General features: G+C 44.2%; 1 protein-coding gene across 1 annotated transcript in view; it reads right to left on the bottom strand.

Annotated features, from left to right (window-relative positions):
• Positions 1–23685, bottom strand: part of LOC136579800 (actin-binding protein WASF3-like) — a 147439-nt gene extending 123754 nt beyond the window's left edge. The window contains exon 1 of the mRNA XM_066579855.1: positions 23618–23685. Coding sequence (XP_066435952.1) covers positions 23618–23681 — 64 coding nt within the window. The 5' untranslated portion in view covers positions 23682–23685. The remainder of the gene's footprint in view (positions 1–23617) is intronic.
• Between the last annotated feature and the right edge of the window lie 1155 nt (positions 23686–24840).

The raw sequence follows: 24840 nt of genomic DNA, 5'->3' as shown, positions 1-24840 counted from the left end.
TGAGATAGATGGATGATAGATAGATATGAGATAGATGGATGATAGATATGAGATAGATAGATGAATATGTGATTGATAGATAGATAGAGATAGACAGATATGAGATAACTATATAGATAAATAGATATAAGATATATAGATATGAGGTAGATAGATAAATAAATAGATATGAGATAGATAATAGATACCGTAGATAGATGGATAGATAGACAAATAGATATGAGATAGAGAGTTAGATAATAGATAGTTATGAGATAGATAAATAATAGATAGATAGAAAGATAGATATGAGATAGAGAGTTAGATAATAGATAGTTATGAGATAGATAAATAATAGATAGATAGAAAGATAGATAGGGGATAAATAGATATGAGATAGATAGATATGAGATAGAGAAATACATAATAGATAGAAAGATATGAGATAGATAGATAAAGATATATGAGATAGATAGATATGAGATAAAGATAGATAATGAGATAGAGAGATAGATGATAGATAGATAGATAGATAGATAAAATTAGTGATATGCGAGATAGAAAGATATGAGATAACTATATAGATAAATAGATATGAGATAGATAGATATGGGATAGATAGACAGATAGATATGAGGTAGATAGAAAAATAGATATGAGATAGATAAATAGATAGATAAAATGAGGGATATGCAAGATAGGAAGATATAAGATAACTATATAGATAAATAGATATGAGATAGATAGATTGATAGATTGATAGATATGAGATAGATAGATAGATATGGGATAGATAGACAGATAGATATGTGGTAGATAGAAAAATAGATATGAGATAGATAAATAGATAGATATAGATAGATATGAGATAGATAGATAGATATAGATGAATATGTGATTGATAAATAGATAGATAGAGACAGATATGAGATAAAGAGATAGATATATAGAAAGATAGATAGATAGATAGATAGATAATAGATAGATACATAGATTGAGTGATATGAGATAGACAGATAGGAGATAACTATATAGATAAATAGATATAAGATAGATAGATATGAGAGATAGACAGATAGATATGAGGTAGATAGACAGATAGAGTTGAGATAGATAGATATGAGATAGATAATAGATACTGTAGATAGATAGACAAATAGACATGAGATAGAGAGTTAGATAATAGATAGTTATGAGATAGATAAATAATAGATAGAAAGATAGACATGAGATAGATAGATATAGAGAAAGATAGATATGAGATAGAGAAATAGATGATAGATAGATAGATAACAGATAGATAGATAAAGTGATATGAGATAAATAGATAGACAGATAGATAGATATGAGATAAAGATAGATAATAGACAGCTATGTGATAGAGAGATAGATGATAGATAAATAGATAGATAAAATGAGTGATATGCGAGATAGAAAGATATGAGATAACTATATAGATAAATAGATATGAGATAGATAGATGGATTGATAGATATGAGATAGATAGATAGATATGGGATAGATAGACAGATAGATATGAGGTAGATAGAAAAATAGATATGAGATAGATAATAGATACCGTAGCTATATAGATAGATAGATAATGAGAGTTAGATAATAGATAGATAGACAATAGCTAAATAAATGATAAAAGGATATGAGATATATAGATATGAGATAGATAGAGTGATATGAGATATAGATAGATAATAGATAGATATAAGAAAATTAATAGATAGAAATACCGTAGATAGATAGATAGATAGATAGATAGATATAAGATAGAGATAGATAATAGATAGATATGAGATACATAAATAGATATGAGATAGATAGATAGATAGAGTGATATGAGATAAATAGATATGAGATAGCTACTATAAGATAGAGAGATAGATAGATTGAAAGATAGATATGAGATAAATAGATATAAGATAGATGGATAGATAGATAGATATAAGAGAGAGATAGATAGAAAACTAGATGGATAGATAGATAAATAGATATAACATAGATAGATATGAGATAGATAATAGATATGAGATAGAGAGATATATAATAGATAGATATGAGATAACTATATAGATAAATAGATATGAGAAAAATAGATAGATATGAGATAATTAATAGATACCGTAGATAGATAGATTGATAGATAGATGATAGATAGAAAGATAGATATGAGATAGATAGAATGATATAAGATAGATATGAGATAGATAGATAGATAGATAGATAGAGTGATATAAGATAGATATGAGATAGAGAGATATACCGTATATGATAGATATAGATATGAGATAACTATGTAAATAAATAGATATGAGATAGATAGATAGAGTGAGTGAGTTGAGATGAGATGAGATGAGATAGATAGATAGATATGAGATAGATAGATAGATATGAGATAGATAGATAGTATATAGATAGATAGATATTAGATAGATAAATATGAGATAGAAATAGATAGATAGATAGATAGATGCATAGAACATCAAAATAAGATACTTTGCACTATATTCTTTTACTATATAAAATAATCTTTATATACAGTATTTGTTACAGAACCACAAGATAATATGAGATAGATAGATAGATAGATAGATAGATAGATAGATAGATAGATAGATAGATATGAGATCGATGGATAGATAGATAGATAGATATGAGATAGATAGATAGATAGATATGAGATAGATAGATAGATAGATAGATAGATAGATAGATAGATAGATAGTTAGATATGGGATAGATAGATAGATATGAGATAGATAGATATGAGATAGATAGAGTGAGTGAGTGATATGAGATAGATAGATATGAGATAGATAGAGTGAGTGAGTGATATGAGATAGATAGATATGAGATAGATAGATAGAGTGAGTGAGTGATATGAGATAGATAGATATGAGATAGATAGAGTGATATAAGATAGATAGATAGATAGATAGATAGATAGATAGATAGATAGATAGATAGATATAGATATGAGATAGATAGATATGAGAGAGAGAGATAGATATAGATATGAGATAGATAGATATGAGAGAGATAGATAGATATGAGAGAGATAGGTAAATGGATAGATAGATAGATACATAGCACATCAAAATAAGATACTTTGCACTATATTCTTTTACTATATACAATAATCTTTATATGCAGTATTTGTTACAGAACCACAAGATAATCTGGAGTATAACATAAGAAGCAGAAAAGGCAATAGAAATAACTTACCATGGATAAAGAGAAAAAAGAGGTACTGCAGCAGTTTGGGTTTGTATATTACTGGGCCCCTATATAATGTTAGCCACAGAATTCCCACGCAGTACCTCTAGGCTACGGACACTTTGCACAGATTTTTGAGTTGCATTTTATGAAATTTAGGAAGTGAAATATACAGTAAATCTAAATCTCACACCATCCCTTTAGCACAGGTACCTTCAATGACTGGTGCGCACCCTCAAGTGATAATGGTCAATATAAAGTCCACCCTGGCCAAGGGTAGTAACACACACTAATACTGTATTTACACTGAAGGGTAGCTCCTTAAAGGTACTATTGTTGCACTATATAGTCTCTGATGATACTAAACAACTCCTGGTAAATGCTGGCCATATAGTAGCTTCCTACCTCTTAGCAGGTTTATGCAATTTCCTTGGGGATAGTCCTTACTCACTAACATACAGGCTCAATGACTGAAACTATACTTTATACGTGACTCTATCCAAGTGGTTGGGGTATTGCAGAATGATTTTACTCATGGCCAGGCACTGCCAAAACTCGTTATTCGGATACTCCTATAGCTAATCTCTTCGGCTGTTATTTCAGGTTTTACGTGGGCACTGATCTGGGATTCCTCGCTCAAAGCCTGTCTCTGCTGTGCATTTTGCTCGCAGAATCACCTCGAGCCAATACGCAGCACACCACGGGTCTCACCAGTACAGGTCCCTTTGGCTCAGTCAGAAGCTCTGTGTCACACCAGAGTCCTGGGATAGGACTTGCCTTTTATACCAAGCCCTTCAGCCAGTATACAGCTCAGGTCCTGTCAGTTCACAGCAACCAAATCAGAGTGAATAAAGTGATATGACCACCTTCTGAAGGTCCTGGCAGGGCCATAAAACAAGGTACAGCAGTAATATACATCTTGGCATGTAACACTTTACATTTCCACACCACTTGACATTTGTAGTCCCTACAAATGACTTAACGCCAAAGAAAGTCATTGGCTGCATAGCGCTGTGGATGGATGCCCTTGTTCACTCATGCAGATCTATGGGGAACGTCCTGTGATAGTTTTTCTTTGACTATAATGTCCCCTGAAGTGTTTACCTCCCTTGCGGCAGTTTAGCTTGTAGTTACAGGTATGAATCCACCAGTCTTTAGCTCAGTCTCTTGTTCTTCTCGATGAGCAGGGATTTATCTGGAGTTAGAAGTGCTTAACATATTTCGATGCAGTGTTCTTGAATGTCTCTCCCCAGTCTTGGAGTTCCCTTTGTACATTGGGCTATTTGGAAAGACTCTTTGTATTACAATGTAGAATGGAGGCTCCCAATGGTCATCCAATTTACTTCTTGGCTTTGAGTAGGACTTGATCACTTGGCTTAATTGGAGTCTCTTGAACTATAGGCTTACTGGCATGGGTTTTGTTTTGTAGCCATGGATTTACAATTCAATGGATAGTTTGGGACCTACTCCAGTTCTCCCGCACCCATGAGGTGGCAGTCTGAGTCTCAATCTCCACTAGAGTCTCCAGATTCAACTCAGCGATTTCTTTTCCTGACTGGCTGAGCAGCATTACATATGGAGAGCAGGCAGTGGTGGTGTGAACTCGGTTATTATAGGCCCAGAGGAATGTATTATGGCCGTTTGCTCTTTCGATCAACCTGAAGAGTCTGTAATATCTGCAATAGCATGTAATTGAACCTCTCACATATCCAATTTCCTTGTGGATGATTCGGCACAGTTCAAGATTTCTCAATCTTATACATTTTATGTAAAGTGGACACTATACTAATAACTATAACCAATGGAATGTCTTCACAAGTCCAAAGCGGGCTCTCCTTCGATGGGCTTCCCTGACAACCTTATTAGCTAAACGCATGAGTATCGCAATTTGGCATCTCATGTCAACTTCTTGGTAGATGAACTTTCCAATACAATAGCGGATTCTGAGCTCTCAAGCAGTCTGCTGTAACAACTGTGATTGTTTGGAGGTTAAAACCTGTGTTTCCTCCTTACTCAGTTTTTGCTGTTGAAGCACCCACCATTGCACTTTAGCCAGACTTGCATCTTCAGTTTTGACCCAATCATCGTTCATTTTCTCCAGTACCATTGTAGGCTCAGCTGCCACCCCACTTGCCTTGGCTTGGAGTGGATGGACCCTTCAGGTCTGGAATTTCAGCATCTTGTAATTCATCATCTACTTCTCTAAATTGATACTTCTAGGGTGACTCTGGACAGGGCATCCCACGAAATTCTCTCTCTTTGAGTGATATCTAATGCAAAATGTACACTTTGCCATCCATGTCTGCCATCTATCACTGTTCTAAGGCCCCTAGTTTTGCATTGCACAAGTATGCCAGAGGATTGTCAATCACTACCATGATTTTAGCTCTAGTCAGATACTTTGAGAACTTCTCAGTCCTGGCCCAGACTAACACCAGCAGCTCAAGCTTGAAGGAGCTGTAGTTTGAAGGCTGTCTCCTGTTGTTCTCCTGGGAGAGAGGCCTATTTCTGGGACCTCCCAATGTTCCTCAAAGTAACTCATATAATGGAGTAACAATCTTGGCAAAGTCTTTAATAAATCTGTAATAGTAACCCGCTAGGCCCAAGAAAGCTCTTTGCTCACACAATGTTTGGGAGTCGGACACTGTTGTTCTGCAGCATCTTGCTTTCAGAGAGTCGTACCCCTGCCTGCAAATATGTATTTCCCAAATTTTCCAAACTTGTTTTGAACAGGTGGTACTTTTTTGGCCTTATCTTCAAGCCAAGCGCTTCTAGCTTACTCAGTACTTGCCCTCGCATATGCAGATGTTTTTCAAAGGTGACAGAATTGCTCATTTTTGTTCACCTCACCTCCCTGAAAAATGGAAATAAAAGTGATCAAAAAGTCATATGTTTGCCAAAATGGTACCAATAAAAACAGCCCTCCCACAGCTCCACCGGTGGGGCTTAGAATCTGGTGATACAAAAATAATTTGTGTGTTGGGAGTGTAAGAGTAATCTGGCAGTTGTTTCTGCACATTATCCCTTGGGGTTAATAAAATTCACTTAATGTCTAGACTTTATCCCCCCAAGGTGAACATACGGTAGTTTCCTTAAAAGCCTCATAAAAGTAGTCAAAAGCAGAATAGACTATTAGGACCAGTTTGTGGAGGGGATATGAAATTAACTAATATTGGCAAACGTCATAGAAGACCTTGCTTGTGCTGCAGAAAAATGTTGCACTTCTGTTCCTTACGATAGTTGGACGATTATTCTCACTGCTTTCTATTTCTCCATATAAACTATACAAGTACAACGCTTCAGAAGAGCTTGAAAACATCACCTGAGTGTTTCTCACTGTGTTCTTCTCCAATGTATCGAAAAATAATAATTAGGCATACCAGATTGATAAGCTACAATACCCCTTGAGTATCTAAATTGAAAGTAGACTCTTACAGGAGGGATGGCTGTCAGCCTGACAAGTATTTGGTGGAACAGCTATCTCAAGTGTTCAGCTTTAGCCTGCCGCTCCAATAGGGAGTGTGAGCAGTAAAAATGCCTAGGGCAGTAATTGCTCTAAATCCAGCCCTGGGTGCTATTGTCATCTAACTGAAAGCAGAAGCTTATCATTTATATACCGAGATAAGGGCCCCTCAGGCCACTGCAAAAAGATATATGACAATTAGATTGGCCTGTCAGTCACTGATCACTATAATAGCTCGGGATATTTTATTAAGCGGTTGTCAGGTTAGCAGAAATTTCCATTCGCAGATGAAGTTATTATATCTATGCCATAACACAAAGTATACCCAGCATGCACAGCTGTCTATTATTCTCAATAGACATAGCAAAAGCATTATGTTTAATCTTTTATGGGCAAGTTAAGTTATAAAAGTGCAAAGATTTCACCTATGGAATAGCCTCGCTCACCTTTCACTTCCATCGCTGTGTATTTTTCATAGTTAGATTTTGCCAGCATGAATTTACTGTTGTACTTAAAATGAACCACCAGAGGGCAGCACAGACTCATGTATAAGTATTTACATCTTACTACCACAGCACCCATACAGAAGTTTAAAAAAAAATCTTTTTTTCACTACAGCTGAATGCAGTATTAACTCATTGAGGACCAGACATTTTGGGGGTTTTCATTTTCATTTTAAATCTCATGCTTTCGAGAGCCATACATTTTTCTGTTCTTCCACCAATATAACTGTAAGAGGGCTGCTTTCTTTTCCTGGACAAGTTGTATGTTTTAATGGTACCATTTCATTTGACACGTAATGTATTGAAAAACTTTTAAAAGTTTTTAAGTGCAGTGAACTGAAAAAAAACAAACAAAAACAATTGTGCCACTGTTTTTTGGGTTTTGTTTTTATGGTGTACAGGATGCAGTAAAAATGATCTGTTCACTTTATTCTGCAGGTCAGCACGATTACGGCAGCACCAAATTGAGGGCGCCTTTAGACGACCGTATATCGGCTGGGTTTTCCTGCCCAGCCGATATACGGTGTCCTCTCTGCAGGGGGAGGAGGCTGGAATAGCCGGGAGCAGTGCACTGAGCTCCCGCCTCCTCTCTGCCCCTCGGCACTATTTGCAATTGGAGGTGGCAGGATGAGGGCGGACCCAAATAGCAGAACTTAGCTCTGCCCCAGTCTCACCCCCTTTCATTGCAAATAGTGGCGAGGGGCGGAGAGGGGGCGGGAGCTCAGAGCACTGCTCCTGGCTCTTCCAGCCTCCTCCCCCTGCAGAGAGGGACACCGTATATCGGCTGGGTGTGAAAACCCGACTGATATACGGTCGTCTGAATAAGCCCTTCTACAGATTTTTCATGTTTTACAAGTTTTAAAAACAAAAAAAAATCTTCTGTCGCCTTATTCTGAAAGCCATAGCTTGTTTTTGTCAGGGCATTGTATCATTTTTATTGGAAGCATTTTGGGGTATATATAACTTTTTGATCACATTTAGAGATGAGCGAACGTACTCGTCCGAGCTTGATACTCGTTCGAGTATTAGCGTGTTCAAGATGCTCGTTACTCGTAACGAGTACCACGCGATGTTCGGGTTACTTTCACTTTCATCTCTGAGACGTTAGCGCGCTTTTCTGGCCAATTGAAAGACAGGGAAGGCATTACAACTTCCCCCTGCGACGTTCAAGCCCTATACCACCCCCCTGCAGTGAGTGGCTGGCGAGATCAGGTGTCACCCGAGTATAAAAATCAGCCCCTCCCGCGGCTCGCCTCAGATGCGTTGTGACATAGCTGAGGGACAGTGCTGTTGGTGCCAGAGCTGCTATAGAGAGAGTGTTAGGAGTTAGTGTAGGCTTCAAGAACCCCAACGGTCCTTCTTAGGGCCACATCTAACCGTGTGCAGTAGTGTGGAGGCTGCTTTTAGCAGTGTTGCAAATTTTTTTTTTTGGTATATCGGCTGTGCAGAGCATTGCGCCCTGCAGTAATAGTCCAGGGACAGAAGTGTGGAGGCAGGGAGAGCGTTAGGAGTTATTGTAGGCTTCAAGAACCCCAACGGTCCTTCTTAGGGCCACATCTAACAGTGTGCAGTAATGTGGAGGCTGGTTTTAGCAGTGCTGCAAATTTTTTTTTTTGGTATATCGGCCGTGCAGAGCATTGCGCCCTGCAGTAATACTCCAGGGACAGAAGTGTGGAGGCAGGGACAGAAGACATATATTATTGATTGAATATATGCAGTGTGGTCCTTTTCAAAAAAATATTGGAAAAAAATTTATTTGGCCTGCCTGTCACTGTGCTCAGTGTTCTGGGTCCGTGTGTGCTGGGGGTAGTCGTTCTCCAAATAAATACGCAGCCAGCTAAGTGTTACAGCAGGCGTGCGCCAAATTATTTCCTGGGGTTCCGTAAACGAAGTCAGCCTCCAACCACAGGCCAATAAGCGGCACATTTAATTACAGCGTTCTGTTTCTGCACTACTGCTAATACACCATGCTGACGGGTAGGGGTAGGCCTAGAGGACGTGAACGCGGGCGAGGACGCGGAGGCCCAAGTCAGGGTGTGGGCACAGGCCGAGCCAGTGCGGTGGCCAGGGGTAGAGGCAGGGCCAGACCGAATAATCCACCAACTGGTTCCCAAAGCGCCCCCTCGCGCCATGCCACCCTGCAGAGGTCAAGGTGCTCAACGGTGTGGCAGTTTTTCACAGAGACGCCTGACGACCGACGAACAGTGGTGTGCAACCTTTGTCGCGCCAAGATCAGCTGGGGAGGCACCACCACCAGCATGCGCAGGCATATGATGGCCAAGCACCCCACAAGATGGGACGATGCCCGTTCACCACCTCCGGTTTGCACCACTGCCTCTCCCCCTGTGCCCCAACCTGCCACTGAGATCCAACCCCCCTCTGAGGACACAGGCAGTACCGTCTCCTGGCCTACACCCACACCCTCACCTCCGCTGTCCTCGGCCCCATCCAGCAATGTCTCTCAGCGTAGCGTCCAGACGTCGCTAGCGCCACAGTTTGAGCGCAAGCGCAAGTACGCCGCTACGCACCCGCACGCTCAAGCGTTAAACGTGCACATTGCAAAATTGATCAGCCTAGAGATGCTGCCGTATAGGCTTGTGGAAACGGAGGCTTTCAAAAGCATGATGGCGGCGGTGGCCCCGCGCTACTCGGTTCCCAGTTGCCACTACTTTTCCCGATGTGCCGTCCCAGGCCTGCACGACCACGTCTCCCGCAACATTGTACGCGCCCTCACCAACGCGGTTACTGCCAAGGTCCACTTAACAACAGACACGTGGACAAGCACAGGCGGGCAGGGCCACTATATCTCCCTGACGGCACATTGGGTGAATTTAGTGGAGGCTGGGACAGAGTCAGAGCCTGGGACCGCTCAAGTCCTACCCACCCCCCGAATTGCGTGCCCCAGCTCGGTGGTGGTATCTGCGGGGGTGTATGCTTCTTCCACTAAACCACCCTCCTCCTTCTCCTCCTCCTACGCAACCTCTGTCTCGCAATCAAGATGTGTCAGCAGCAGCAGCACGTCGCCAGCAGTCGGTGTCACGCGGCATGGCAGCACAGCGGTGGGCAAGCGTCAGCAGGCCGTGCTGAAACTACTCAGCTTAGGAGAGAAGAGCCACACGGCCCACGAACTGCTGCAGGGTCTTACAGAGCAGACCGACCGCTGGCTTGCGCCGCTGAGCCTCCAACCGGGCATGGTCGTGTGTGACAACGGCCGTAACCTGGTGGCGGCTCTGCAGCTCGGCAGCCTCACGCACGTGCCATGCCTGGCCCATGTCTTTAATTTGGTGGTTCAGCGCTTTCTGAAAAGCTACCCCCACTTGTCATACCTGCTCGGAAAGGTGCGCCAGCTCTGCGCACATTTCTGCAAATCCCACACGCACGCTGCCACCCTGCGGACACTGCAACATCGGTTTAATCTGCCAGTGCACCGACTGCTGTGCGACGTGCCCACACAGTGGAACTCTACGCTCCACATGTTGGCCAGACTCTATGAGCAGCGTAGAGCTATAGTGGAATACCAACTCCAACTTGCGTGGCACAGTGGGAGTCAGCCTCCTCAATTATTTACAGAAGAGTGGGCCTGGTTGGCAGCCATCTGCCAGGTCCTTGGAAACTTTGAGGAGTCTACCCAGATGGTGAGCGGGGATGCTGCAATCATTAGCGTCACCATTCCTCTGCTATGCCTCTTGAGAAGTTCCCTACAAAGCATAAAGGCAGACGCTTTGGAATCAGAAATGGAGGCGGGGGAAGACAGTATGTCGCTGGATAGTCAGAGCAACCTCATGTCTATATCTCAGCGCGTTGAGGAGGAGGGGGAGGAGCATGAGGAGGAGGGGGAAGAGACAGCTTGGCCCACTGCTGAGGGTACAGATGCAGCTTGCCTGTCATCCTTTCAGCGTGTATGGCCAGAGGAGGAGGAGGAGGAGGAGCCTGAAAGTGATCTTCCTAGTGAGGACAGCCATGTGTTGCGTACAGGTACCCTGGCACACATGGCTGACTTCATGTTAGGATGCCTTTCTCGTGACCCTCGCGTTACACGCATTCTGGCCACTACGGATTACTGGGTGTACACACTGCTCGATCCACGGTATAAGGAGAGCCTTTCCACTCTCATTCCCGAAGAGGAAAGGGGTTCGAGAATGATGCTATACCACAGGGCGCTGGTGGACAAACTGATGGTAAACTTCCCATCCGACAGCGCTAGTGGCCGAAGGCGCATTTCCGCGGCCCAGGTAGCAGGGGAGGCGCAGAGATCAGGCAGCATGTACAGCGCAGGCAGGGGAACACTCTCTAAGGCCTTTGACAGCTTTATGGCTCCCCAGCAAGACTGTGTCACCGGTCCCCAGTCAAGGCTGAGTTGGCGGGAGCACTGTAAAAGGATGGTGAGGGAGTACGTAGCCGATCGCACGACCGTCCTCGGTGACGCCTCTGCCCCCTACAACTACTGGGTGTTGAAGCTGGACACGTGGCCTGAACTCGCGCTGTATGCCCTGGAGGTGCTTGCTTGTCCTGCGGCTAGCGTCTTGTCAGAGAGTGTGTTTACTGCGGCTGGGGGAATCATCACAGATAAGCGTACCCACCTGTCAACCGACAGTGCCGACAGGCTCACACTCATCAAGATGAACAAAGCCTGGATTTCCCCAGACTTCTCGTCTCCACCAGCGGACAGCAGCGATACCTAAGCAATACGTAGGCTGCACCCGCGGATGGAAGCATCGTTCTCTATCACCATCCAAAACGGGGACCTTTTTGCTTCATCAATCTGTGTATAATATTCCTCCTCCTCCTCCTGCTCCTCCTCCTGAAACCTGACGTAATCACGCAGAACGGGCAATTTTTCTTAGGCCCACAAGGCTCAGTCATATAATTTTTCTAAACAATTTTTATACGTTTCAATGCTCATTAAAGCGTTGAAACTTTCACCTGAACCAATTTTTATTTTAACTGGGCTGCCTCCAAGCCTAGTTACCAATTAAGCCACATTAACCAAAGCGATTAATGGGTTTCACCTGCCCTCTCGGTTGGGCATGGGCAATTTTTCTCAGGTACATTAGTACTGTTGGTACACCAATTTTTGTGGGCCTTCGCCTACAGTGTAATCCAATTAATTTTTTGCCCACCTGCATTACAGCTGACGTAACATCAGCTGTGATGGGCAATGCAATGGGATATTTTTATGTACCGCCGGTGGGTTCCAGGGAGCCACCCATGCTGTGGGTCCACAGGGAGTTGTAAATGCATCTGTGTCCACTTCTAAAGAACCCCAGTCTGACTGGGGCATGCAGTGTGGGCCGAAGCCCACCTGCATTTCATCTGACGTTAGCTCTGCTGTCCAGGGCACTGCAATGGGATACATTTATGTACAGCGGGTGGGTTCCAGGGAGCCACCCATGCTGTGGGTGCACACGGAATTCCCATTGCGGAGTTGTACCTGCCTGTGACTATTTATAAAAAAACCCGGTCTGACTGGGGCATGCAGACACCTTGACAGAATGAATAGTGTGTGGCACATGGGTTCCCCATTGCTATGCCCACGTGTGCAGCTCCTGATGGCGGTGGCACAGGATTATATTTCTCATTGCTTCTGTACAGCATTGTGGGCTATCGCCCCGCCCCTTTTAAAGAGGGTCGCTGCCTAGCCGTGCCAACCCTCTGCAGTGTGTGCCTGCGGTTCCTCTGGCAGACGCACTTATAAATAGACATGAGGGTGGCGTGGCATGAGGGCAGCTGAAGGCTGCGCAGGGACAATTTGGTGTGCGCTGTGGACACTGGGTCGTGCAGGGGGGGTTGGGTAGCATGTAACCCAGGAGAAGTGGCAGCGGAGTGTCATGCAGGCAGTGATTGTGCTTTGTTGGAGGTAGTGTGGTGCTTAGCTAAGGTATGCATTGCTAATGAGGGCTTTTCAGAAGTAAAAGTTGTTGGGGGGGGGGGGCCCACTCTTGCCGCTATTGTGGCTTAATAGTGGGACCTGTGAACTTGAGATGCAGCCCAACATGTAGCCCCTCGCCTGCCCTATCCGTTGCTGTGTCGTTCCCATCACTTTCTTGAATTGCCCAGATTTTCACAAATGGAAACCTTAGCGAGCATCGGCGATATACAAAAATGCTCGGGTCGCCCATTGACTTCAATGGGGTTCGTTATTCGAAACGAACCCTCGAGCATCGCGGAAAGTTCGTCTCGAGTAACGAGCACCCAAGCATTTTGGTGCTCGCTCATCTCTAATCACATTTTATTTATTTATTTATATTTTTTGCAACGGGATGCCAAAAATATTGTTTTTTTGTTTTAAGGCATTCAGAGTACAAGATGAATAATGGGATATTTTCATAGTTTGTACTTCAATGCAGATAGAAATACCAATTATGCTTCCCTTTGGTGTTGTTCTTTTATATGACAAATGGGAAAGGTTTTTTCCCCCTAACCTTTATATATGTATGTATGTGTGTGTGTGTATATATATGTATGTGTATACAGTCATTGACAAATCAATCCCTCCCCTAGAAATTGTTAGAATGCAATGAAACTTCCTCTGTGTGATTGTAACGCTGATATAAGTAAGTGATTACAATATCTAAGCAAAAGGATTTACTGCGGGATAAAAGACACAGCCGGTATGGGGGAAATTATTACACATCTCAAAGGTTTGATGGGATTTGATCTCATAGAGGCGGAAAGACATAAAGAAGGAAGAGCAAAAAAATCCTCAGGAAATGGAAGCCATTCTTGATCTCCCACTTCACAGATGCTGACATAGCAAGTATTGTGACTCCATGGCAATACACATTGTGGTATCTCAGGGAGGACTTGAAGGGGTCCCTCGGCAGGTTAGGACTCCCTACAATGGGCGATAAAGAAAGTAGTGGCACTGAGTATAGAGACAGGTTCTCCTGAAGCGATATGCTTTTTCTCACAAGGCAGCATGGAGGCTCTAGTACCCTGCTGTATTACCTCTAGCTTGGATACAAGATGTGATATGGGCGGGCATGGAGGCTCTAGTACCCTGTTGTAAAGGCGTTAGCTAGACACCCCAGGCTGCCATGCCAACCCACCCTATGGTCGCAATGCAGGGAATAGCCAATGTGGAGATGGAGGGTCCCCAATTCTGTCTAGCGTTCAGTTTTGACTGTGGTTTAAGTGTTACCCAATGATAGAAGTTCTCATTGGGTAACACTGTTGCAGACAGGTGTCAGCTGTATTACACAGCTGGTACCCACTTGTTATGTAGTGGTACAGTTCCTCTGCCTCCCCTATACCTCCTGTCAGAGAAATACTGCATGTACCGGTACCCTTAGCTATAATAGTAGATGAAAAGTAGGCTATTGCTCATGCACTTAATTGCAGTGTTGCTTGTCTTGATCGACTGAGCAATAAAATCACTGGATCAACCTAATATTTAGCAAAAATCAAATTTCTTAAAATGACTGCTACAGCGGTCAGAGTGCAGCCAATCATAAACCTGGGAGCCTTGGTGATGTCAATCCAACATCTTGCATATGGGCAGCAGTTCCATTGGACATTTGCATCACATGACCTAACCATATATAACATAGAAACAATGTAACCGGTGTCCATTTTACAGTTGAGCACAGGACAGACAAGTTGCATCATGTTTATATGCCTATATAACACTGGGTCTGTTGTTAGGGACAGATATCCTACAGAGGATATATTGCTGCTGGTGTCAACTTAAACGGGGTTGTTTAGCAGAGAAAGAAGCTGCACGACATTTATATGCCTGGTTTGTACATTGGAAGAGGGCAGGGGCGTAACTATAGGGGATGCAGATGATGCGGTTGCACCCGGGGCCAGGAACCTTAGGGGGCCCATAAGGCCTCTCTTCTCCATATAGGGAACCCAGTACTATAAGTAAAGCATTATAGTTGGGGGCCCTGTTACAAGTTTTGCATCGGGGCCCGGGAGCTTCAAGTTACGCCTCTGGGAGAGGGTATATTTCTGCTGCTGTTAATGTATATAGCGGCAAAGCAGACAGACAAAATACGCTATGGTGTGAGGAATATTGCAGTGTTTGTGGTCTCAGATGGCGTTCAAAGTCACAAGTCTAGCCACTACGAATTATTTTCAGGTCTTACACCGCTAGCAGTGGAGTTTGAAGAATTCAATTATGGGACAAACAGGTAGAGTTGATAAGTGAACAAGCTTTATTGTGTGGCCTTCTGTTCTTACATATCGTGCCGCCCAGTGCTTGCGTTGTACTTCGTTGGCAGTGTTTTATTGTTGATATAAAACAAAAAGAAACCAAACCAGAGAAACAGCAAAAACACAACCTCAGGCACCAGTCCGGCCACTGAAAACCATTTGCAAGCCTTATTCAACTAGCAGTGGGTTGAAGGAAATTCAATTGCACCAAACAGGGACAGCCCACAAATGTACAAGTTACTAGTAATTATTAGGAAATTACAGTGCAAGTATTTCTGGTGGCGCAATGCACACAGCTCTGCTACATGGTACATCATACACACACAGCTCTGCTTCATGCATGTCACATACACACAGCTCTGCTACATTGCTTTCGCATATGTGCTGCACGTCATTTACAAACTTTAGCAGCTCGCTGAGGAGACATGTTCGCTCAAAGCTTTCGTATATCAGCTGCATGTCTTTTACGAACTTCAGCTGGTGGCTGAGGTGAAATCGTGGCTTGTCGCTGTGTTATGTAAGCTACATTAGCTTCACGGTGGCGTTGAACCCTCTGTGGCGACACGTTTACACGACAGTGATACGTTATTTCAACACTGGACAACTGTTAATGATTAGATGAAGGCTGGACTGGTGTTGGTGGCATTAGTACTTGAGATGACATGATATCACGTTCAGGGAAGGACTATGCTTCAATGTTGTTGGTCAATATGCACCACCAGCTATGTATGTGCACATTTGTGAGGTGTCATTTATTGGAGTCTCCACACAGGTGTGCAGAAGTCTGACAACCAGGTACAAACTGGCAGACTGAGTACTGCTGTATCCTTAGCAACTGAGGCCACAGGGGTTTGTAGGGGATGCAGTCTGCCCATAATTCCTCATTCACTGTAGAAGGAGGATAAAGGACCTGTGATGATGTCACTATCATGTGATCAGGGATCGGAGCTAAGAGACAGTAAGTGACATCACAGTGCTATCAGGCTCTGCATGTAACTCACACGTCACACACACATACAAACTGGACAGAGAAGTGGTTGTTAGTAGTTTGATACTCTGTGGCCTTTTATTCCACATACCGTGCCTCACAAGGATTGTGGCCCAGTTGTGGCTCAAATAAGAAAACAGCAGCTACATAGTGTGTGTCAAAGGTCTCAGACATTTTTCAGCCGCCAGTCTGGCCACTACGAATTATTTGCAGGCCTTATGTAGCTAGCAGTGGTTTAGCTGAAATGTTACATAAAACTACACTAGAAAGTAAACATAAAAGCACTAAGTAAAACATATATAAATAAAAAGGAAACATGAAGAGAGCAAGGGGTAAGGGACGTGTCGGTAGTAGTGTTGAAGATGGTAGAGGGCTTCAGTTGAAGTATATGTGTGGGACCTCTCTATAATTCCTATAACTAATTTCATATGTGAGGAAAAAAAACTGTTCTGACCTTAACCCCTTCCCCTCCGATGCACCCCCGCTCTGCTAATCTCGCGCTATCCTCAGGGCGTAACTGTATGTTCTGGCAGGGAGGTACTTAGCACAACAGGGCATACAGTTACACCCTAAGGATAGCTTAAGATTAGGAGAGCCGGGGGTGCATCGGAGCAGCGACCCCCAGTTAACCCCATCCCTGCCGCGATCTATGTTCTCCCTTTGTGACGTCATCGGACTCTTGCGATATAATTGCGGAGAGTCCGACGGGTTACCATGGCAGATACTGACGTCCTGCATTGACAGTGCCTGTGATTGCTAATACAAGCAATAAGGCATTGCAGGACGGAAGTCCGGCAATGTCTTATCACAGCGATCATAGGTGCTATGGTACAGGTCCCATACAGGGACATAAAAACTGTAAAAAAAAGATAAAAAATAATGTACAAAATTGAAAAACATTTTTTTTAAAAGTTAAAATAAAAACTTTTTTTGTGCTTTTTCTCATATTACCATAAAAATTAAAAAGAAATTTAAAATATCACATATTTAGTATCTATAACAACGCATACAATAAGTTCAACACGCTATAAAAAGTGATCAAAAAACGCAATAAAAGTGATCAAAAAAGCTGTATGTACACCAAAATGGTACCAATAAAAACTACAGCTCGTCCTGCAAAACATAAGCCCGCACAGAGCTCCATGGAAAAATAAAAAAGTTATAGGACTTTGAATGCAGCAATTTAGAGAAAAAGTTATTTAAAAAAAAAAGGGGGGGTTTATTGCGGAAAAGTGGAAAAACCTAAAAAAATATTAAAGAATTTTGGTATCGTTGTAATCGTACCGACCCGCAGAAAAAATGTATTGTGTCATTTATGCTGCATGATTACCGCTGTAAAAAAAAATCTATTGCCGAATTGATGCATTTTCTCTTCCTGCTATCATAAAAAAATTAATAAAAGTTTTACAATATAGTCTATATACCCAAAAATGGCACCAATAAAAACTACAGTTCGCCACGTAAAAAACAAGCCCTTATATGGCTGTGTTGACGGTAAGATAAAAAGTTATGGCTTATGAAAAATGGAGATGAAAATCAGCCAAAAATCGGTGCGTCCTTAAGCCCAAAATAGGCCATGTCCTTAAGGGGTTAAAGTAACCCACTGGTCAGGGGACTAAATCTGAAGTTGGACTGCGGAAGTTGGAAGCAATATTACCCAATGCTGTTCGGACGCAGATCTGCTGGTTCCTGAGCCCCTCTCCAGTCTTCACAGATAGCCACACTGCCCCTCTGACTATTGCACACTGTCCCTGGTAGTCCAAGACATTTCATGCTACTCTAAGACTGGCCAACACTGCTTCATCTGAGCCGCGTGCATTTGCTGTTCTATCCTGAAACCTGTGTGTCTAATAAGGTTGGGAATCATGGAGTCAGTGAGTGCTGGTGTCTTGATATTTGAACTACCATGTTGGACTTTTTTTCTAATGGCAACGCACCACGAAACATCAGTGGCACAATACCTATGAAACGAGCTGTCTAGCTTTGTTCTAGAAATTTTCAATGCTTGATAAAAATGCCAAAAACACAGCAAAAACACATTGTATTTAGTGTATTTTATATTGCACTATAGACTTTAACGTAAAATCGAATTGCAGCATTTTTTACCTAAACAAACGATGTTATAAACACCAACAAAAACACTGCAAAACTCTGTGTGTAAACCCAGCCATAAGTCGGGTCCGCATGGGGTTGATTGGCAGTGAAATGGGCATTCTGCAGCAGATCAGTAGCGTATAGCCTGTCTCCATACCTGTACCATTTGGTGCAAATTTTAAAGCGGGTTTTATCATGCATTTCTGTGCAGAGTTCACCCCCTGAACAAGTAATAACAAGCTGCAGTGTCCCCCTCTAAGGCCTCCTTCCCACGAGCGTGACGGGCTCCGCAGCGTAATATTCCGCTGTGAAGCCCGTCACGGCGCCCCCCAGAGCCCCTATACTTACCTGCGGGAGATAGCGTGAAATCGCTTCCCCGCCCACCACCGCCGCGTCACCGCTCGTCACCGCTCGTCACCGCCCACCGCTCTCGCGTCACCAGCCGTGTCACGTGACGCGGCCGGACCGCGTCATTTGGCGTCATATGACGCTCGGCGGTGGGCGGGAAAGCGTTTTTTCACGCTATCTCCCGCTGGTTACAGCGGGAGATAGCGTGAATGGACGGCTTCCATTGACTGCAATGGAAGCCGTCAGTGCGTACAGCCCGTCCTCACCCGCAGAAAATAGAGCATGCTGCGGGTGAGGACGGGAGAAATCGCGGTGCGTAATTCCGCGGTGGAATTACGCATCGTGAGCATGGAGCTATTAGGTTCAATAGAACCTAATAGCTGCGTGCAACGCAGCGGATTTTCGCCGCGAATTACGCGGCGGAAATCCGTTCGTGGGAAGGAGGCCTAAGGGCGGCTTCAGACGACTGTATATTGGCTGGGTTTTCACGCCTGACCGACATACGGTGTCCCTCTCTGCAGGGGGAGGAGTCTGGAAGAGTCGGGAGCAGTGCATTGAGCTTCCGCACCTCGCCACTATTTGCAATGGGAGGGGGCATCCACACCCTCCCATTGCTAATAGTGGAGAGGGTGGCGAAGAGCGGGTGGAGAGGGGGCAGGAGCTCAGTGCACTGCTCCCAGCTCTTCCAGCCTCCTCCCACTGCAGAGAGGGACACCAAATATCGGCCAGGCGTGAAAACCCAGCCAACATACGGTCGTCTGAATAAGCCCTAAGGCTGCGCTCCCATGGACATCCCGCTGCAGATCAGCCATAGAATGCCTGCCTCCAAACCCGCACCATTTGGCGCGGGTTTCATCACAGATTCCTGTGTTGAATTCACCCCCTTCTTGAGAAGAGGTGAATTCCGCAGTGGAAACGGCAATAAAATTGACATGCTGCAGAATTAAATTCCACACTGCATGTCAATTACCGCTTGGGTTTTGTGCAGATTATTTCCGCAGCTTGATATTTCCAAAATCATATCCACTTTGTTGCTACTGTAAATGCCGCAGAATTTCCGTACAAAAGGTCCGCATAGAAATTCTATGTCAAATCCGCCCGTCTGCACCCCTCTTAACACTAATGACATGTTAGGACTTAAACTGAAGAGCAGCAGATTTTTATCCAAACCTCTTCAGCCAATATCATTTTACACGGACAAGCATGTTTGACACCAGAGCCCTCAGCAATCAAAGTACAAGTTCCCACCTGCAGATTGTTTGATACGACGAAGCGCTCCAGACTGTTTGACTTGACATGTTTTGGACGAATGGGGAAATTGGAGCCTACATAATGAGTTCAAAGTTTAATGCATGTTTGACTATAAAGCCTCAGACTATTCTGTCCAAACATTTTCTCAATGTTCTATTTGATTTGTAAACATGGAGGGATTATCAAGAAATTATATTGCTTGTTGTTAGGAAGGTTCACAACTAGAGATGAGCGAGCGTACTCGCTAAGGCAAACTACTCGAGCAAGTAGTGCCTTATGCGAGTACCTGCCTGCTTGTCTCTAAAGATTCGGGTGCCGGTGGGGGGCGGTAGGGGAGAGCGGGAGGAACAGGGGGTAGATCTCTCTCTCTCTCCCCCCCCCGCTCCTCCCTGCTCACTCCCGCAACTCACCGCTTTCCCCCGCCGGCACCTGAATCTTTAGAGACGAGCGGGCAGGTACTTGTATAAGGCACTACTTGCTCGAGTTGTTTGCCTTAGCGAGTATGCTCGCTCATCTCTATTCACAACTATCTGTACACTGCTTGGACACTTGATTAGAGACACTCAGGAGCACATTGGACTTCCTTCACCTTTCAGGAGTAGAGAAATTCATTGTAGTGTCCATCCCAAGCTATCAGAGGACTCGAGGTGTGTTAAGAAGACATCCCCCACATCATTACTCCACCAGCCTGAACTGTTGACATCTGACAGGAAGGGTTCATCGATTCATGCTGCTTGTGCCAAATTCTGACTTCTCATCAGCACGGTGCAACAGAAATCTGAATCCATCTGACCAGGCGGTGTTTCTCCACTGCTCAGTGACCCAACTTTTGCTCTTTTTTGCCCCCTGGCGTCTCATCTTTTTGGTTTTCTTAGATACAATGGCGCTCAAAGTGATTGCCTGCTGTTCTAGCCCATCCGTGCTAACAAACGACGACTTGTACATTGAAAGACTTTGATTAGTAATAGGCTGAACTACATGGGCATGTGTCTTTTTTTCGACCTTACATACTATGTTACTAATTAGAGCAGCATTGTATTTGCCTTCAAATTGCTTGACTGTGCGCCACCCGTTTATCAAAGGAATTCTTGACATCCTCTACTGACGCCTTTCATTGACGAGTTCACAGAGTCCTTTTCGCTAGATGTGTTTCCTTCGTCACACCATTCTCTGTATGCCATTGTACTAGAAAACCCCACAAAGTTGGAATTTTTGGTAATTCTTGCCCCGACTTGCCAATGACCATGCCTCATTTGAAATCGCTCAATTTTCCTATTCCTATGTGGATTCACAATGAAGCTAATATATGGAAAATAAATCCTTGATTTTATGCTGTACTCCGGGATCACATGACTAATTTCCATACGGGGAGGCTCTAATTGTGAAAAGGGCACGGGTCTCCAACAGAGGCCCATTCAGCATATTTCCTATTAAAATCCATGGGCTTTCATCCAGCAGGAATAGAGAATGACCCTACAAACAGTTAAACATAGAGGCAATCTACCCATCCTAAGTTTGTAGTTACTTAAAACATATCTGGCTGATTCTTGCTTTCCTCCCTAATTGTTAGCAGAATGCTTTTACATATGTCCGCCTGGTGTGATATGTTTTCAGTTTTCCTGGTGAGGATACAAAGACCACAATTATCCATTAGTTGCATGGGGACTCACACAGATCGGGATTCCAATAAAGGTCAGGTCAATATTTATGTTGGATCGTTTTGGAGGTGTGAAGGCGAAAAGGATATGATCGCAATTTCATGGATTAATAACGCAGAGTGTCAGGGTATCAAACAGTTTTATAAACTCCCACAAGCAGCTGAAGCCGCCCAGAGCCCCCATTTCTGATTTGTATCAGGTGGGATTCCGAGAGACCTGGAAAAGTTCTTAGAAAGAAATATGTCTGTAGTTTTCTCAGCATTAGACCCCGATGTGTTATTTCATGCTAGGCAGCAGCGTGTATCTTTTATGTAATGTATGTTTTTCCAGTCGCCTCTTGTGCAATAAAACTCCAGTAAAACTTTTTTTTCCTTGCTACTTAGTAAAGTTGGAGAAGTGTTAAAAAAATAAAAGTTGAAAGAAGTTTAAATCATTCACTAACTACAGTGTTAATAAGGGTAATATAAAACCTTTTAAAGGGGTGGCAGCCTCTTTTAATGGAATGTGAAAGCAGGGAACGGGTGCCCCTGAAAATAACAGTGTGAGTTGCAGTAAGGTTAACCCCATAGTGACGGCCAATACGCCTTTTCACTGACCTCACTAAGAGGCTTTAAACCTGCACATACATTATTTTAAGGCGGTGGCTTAGCTGACTACTGACAGCCAGGGTCCTGCTCTGACCGGCAGATGCAGAGAAACAAAAGATACTGCCAGTTTAACTCATTACATGCGACATACAATAGCAACTGCAGCATTTAGGGCTTCTACCCACTAGTGGTTTTTTTATCACTGTTTTTTTCAATGGGACTTTCTAATGTTAAAATCACATCGCACAAAATTCGCAAAAAAAGTACAAACCTGTGAATTTGTGCGCTGCGATTTTAACATTAGAAAGTCCCATTGAGAAAAATGCAGCGATATTGCAGCGTTTAAAAAAAAATGTTAGTGGGTAGAAGCCCTTAAGCAGATAACAAGGAGAGGAGGATCCTTCTGTTACCCATCGGCACCGCACAGTGTGATTGCAAGGTACTAATGGGTTCCTATTAGAGATGAGCGAACTTACTCGTTTCGGGCGTTTTTGCACTCGAGCACCGCTTTTTCCGAGTAACTGACTACTCGGACGAAAAGATTCGGGGAGCGCCGGGGGCGGCGTGGTGGAGCGGGGGGAAGCAGTGGGGAACAGGGGGGAGCTCTCTCTCTGCTAGGCTCATGCCATGAGCTGAAATAAAGGTCTGTTGACTACATTATTCTGCTGTCTGGAGTGCTGTCTTCACATGCAACTACAGGTAACGCCCAGGTCATGGCCAAAGTTGGCAAAAGCTGCTGATTGGCGGAGACATACTACACTAGTACTGCTCAGTACTAATAAGTGGCTCCCAGCCCTCCTCCTTATGCCAAATGGTGCCAGAGTGTCAGTCCTCCGCATCCCGACCAGTCTTGGAGTGTCAGCCCTCTGGTCCGGCACCAGTCAGGAGGAGTGTCCGGAGGGAGCTTCCTGGTGGCTGCAGCCCTCCGCATCCTGACTGGTGCCTGAGAGTCAGCCCTCCGGTCCAGCATCGGCGGGAAGAGTGTCTGGTGGAAGCTTCATGGCTGCAGTAATGCCGGAGCTGAGTGTCACCCTTCCGAATCCCGACCCCTCCGAATCATTCACTTGCAGAAAATGCAGGCTAGGGCTCAGAGGTAGGGAGGATACACAGGAACGATATGGCCCTATGGTCCACGTTATCTATATGTCACCACTCCTGGAAATTGGAAACACTCCGGAGGAGGAAAAGGGTAAGGGTTACTCCACAAACACTCTGGCAGACAAAATAATTCAAGAAGACAGCTTAGCCTAGATGCACCCCGCACAGAATTCGCGTGGGTGTCACAATTAAGTACCTCTGTAGGGTGATCCTATTGACTGACAGCCACACAGGAAAAAGACGCCTGTGATGTGAATGAGTACCTGCTTTCAGTAAACTGGGTTGTGGGCTCTCTCTCTGGAAGGGACTCACTCCTCTCACATCCATTCTCCAGAAACTACGGGTAGTCGCTCTTCTTCCTCCATCTTCACTGACATGGAAGCTAAACGTGCTTCCATGCGGCTCTGCGTTAGCACTCTACAGTAGGCAAGATGGAACCCTACTCTAACACAGATTGCAGAAGACCCCTTTCCCGCCCTCAGGCACTCACTTTTATCACCTCACTTGTAGCACATGACACAGTAGAATAGATACATTCAGCAGACAGAGCTGACAGGCAATGATTTTATGGGGGTTAACCCCTCAGACGCTGCAGCTGGGCAACACGCATACAGAAAATGACATGACAGCTTTGCACAGTGCATCCATATAGGACAGACATGTATGACATTTATGGAGGGGACCAGGATGTTATTCCAGGACACTTCACCATCATTACATCCCTGTGTCTCTCGGAGCCATTTTCAGGCGCTTAGCTGAAGGTTATTTGGTTTCATGCATCCATTACGTGTGTTGCCTTTGACACTCACTGTCGTGATTGATGAAACTGGACTGTTATGGAGTGGAACCAGGTTGTCTTCAGCGACGAATCCAGGTTTAGTTGGGGCACTGATAATGGCCATGTTCGTGTCTGGAGACCTCGGAGTGAGCACCTCAATCCTGCCTCTGCTGTGGAGTGTAACACTGTCCCCTGCTGGTGTGATGTATGGAAGGACATCACATATGACAATCGGTCACCCCTAGTAGTGGGAAGAGGGACAATGACAGCTCAGCCACATCCTGCAGCCACATATGTTCCTTTCATGGTGGCTTCCAGCAGGATAATCCTTGGTTACACACAAAAAGGTATCACAGGAAGCCCCCACAACATTGTCACACTTCTGTGCTGCCCGGTTGCCAGATTTATTGCCAATAGAACATGTATGTGACCATCTGGGATGCCAGCTTCAACAGTCTACGGGTTTGCACCATCTAGAGGCTCAATTACAGCAAATGTGGAGTGATATGCCACAGCATACCATACGGAACCTGTATGCCTCCACACCCACCTGTATCACATCTGGTATCCATGCTAGAGACAGTCCAACAGGGTACTAGAGCCTCCATGCCTGCCCATATCACATCCTGTATCCAAGCTAGAGGCAATACAACAAGGTACTAGAGCCTCCATGCCCACCCGTATCACATCTTGTGTCCAAGCTAGAAG

Source organism: Eleutherodactylus coqui, chromosome 10 (assembly GCF_035609145.1).
Source record: "Eleutherodactylus coqui strain aEleCoq1 chromosome 10, aEleCoq1.hap1, whole genome shotgun sequence".
Lineage (NCBI taxonomy): Eukaryota > Metazoa > Chordata > Amphibia > Anura > Eleutherodactylidae > Eleutherodactylus > Eleutherodactylus coqui.
The sequence above is the reverse complement of the archived record's forward strand: the minus strand, read 5'-3'. Positions and strand labels throughout refer to the sequence as shown.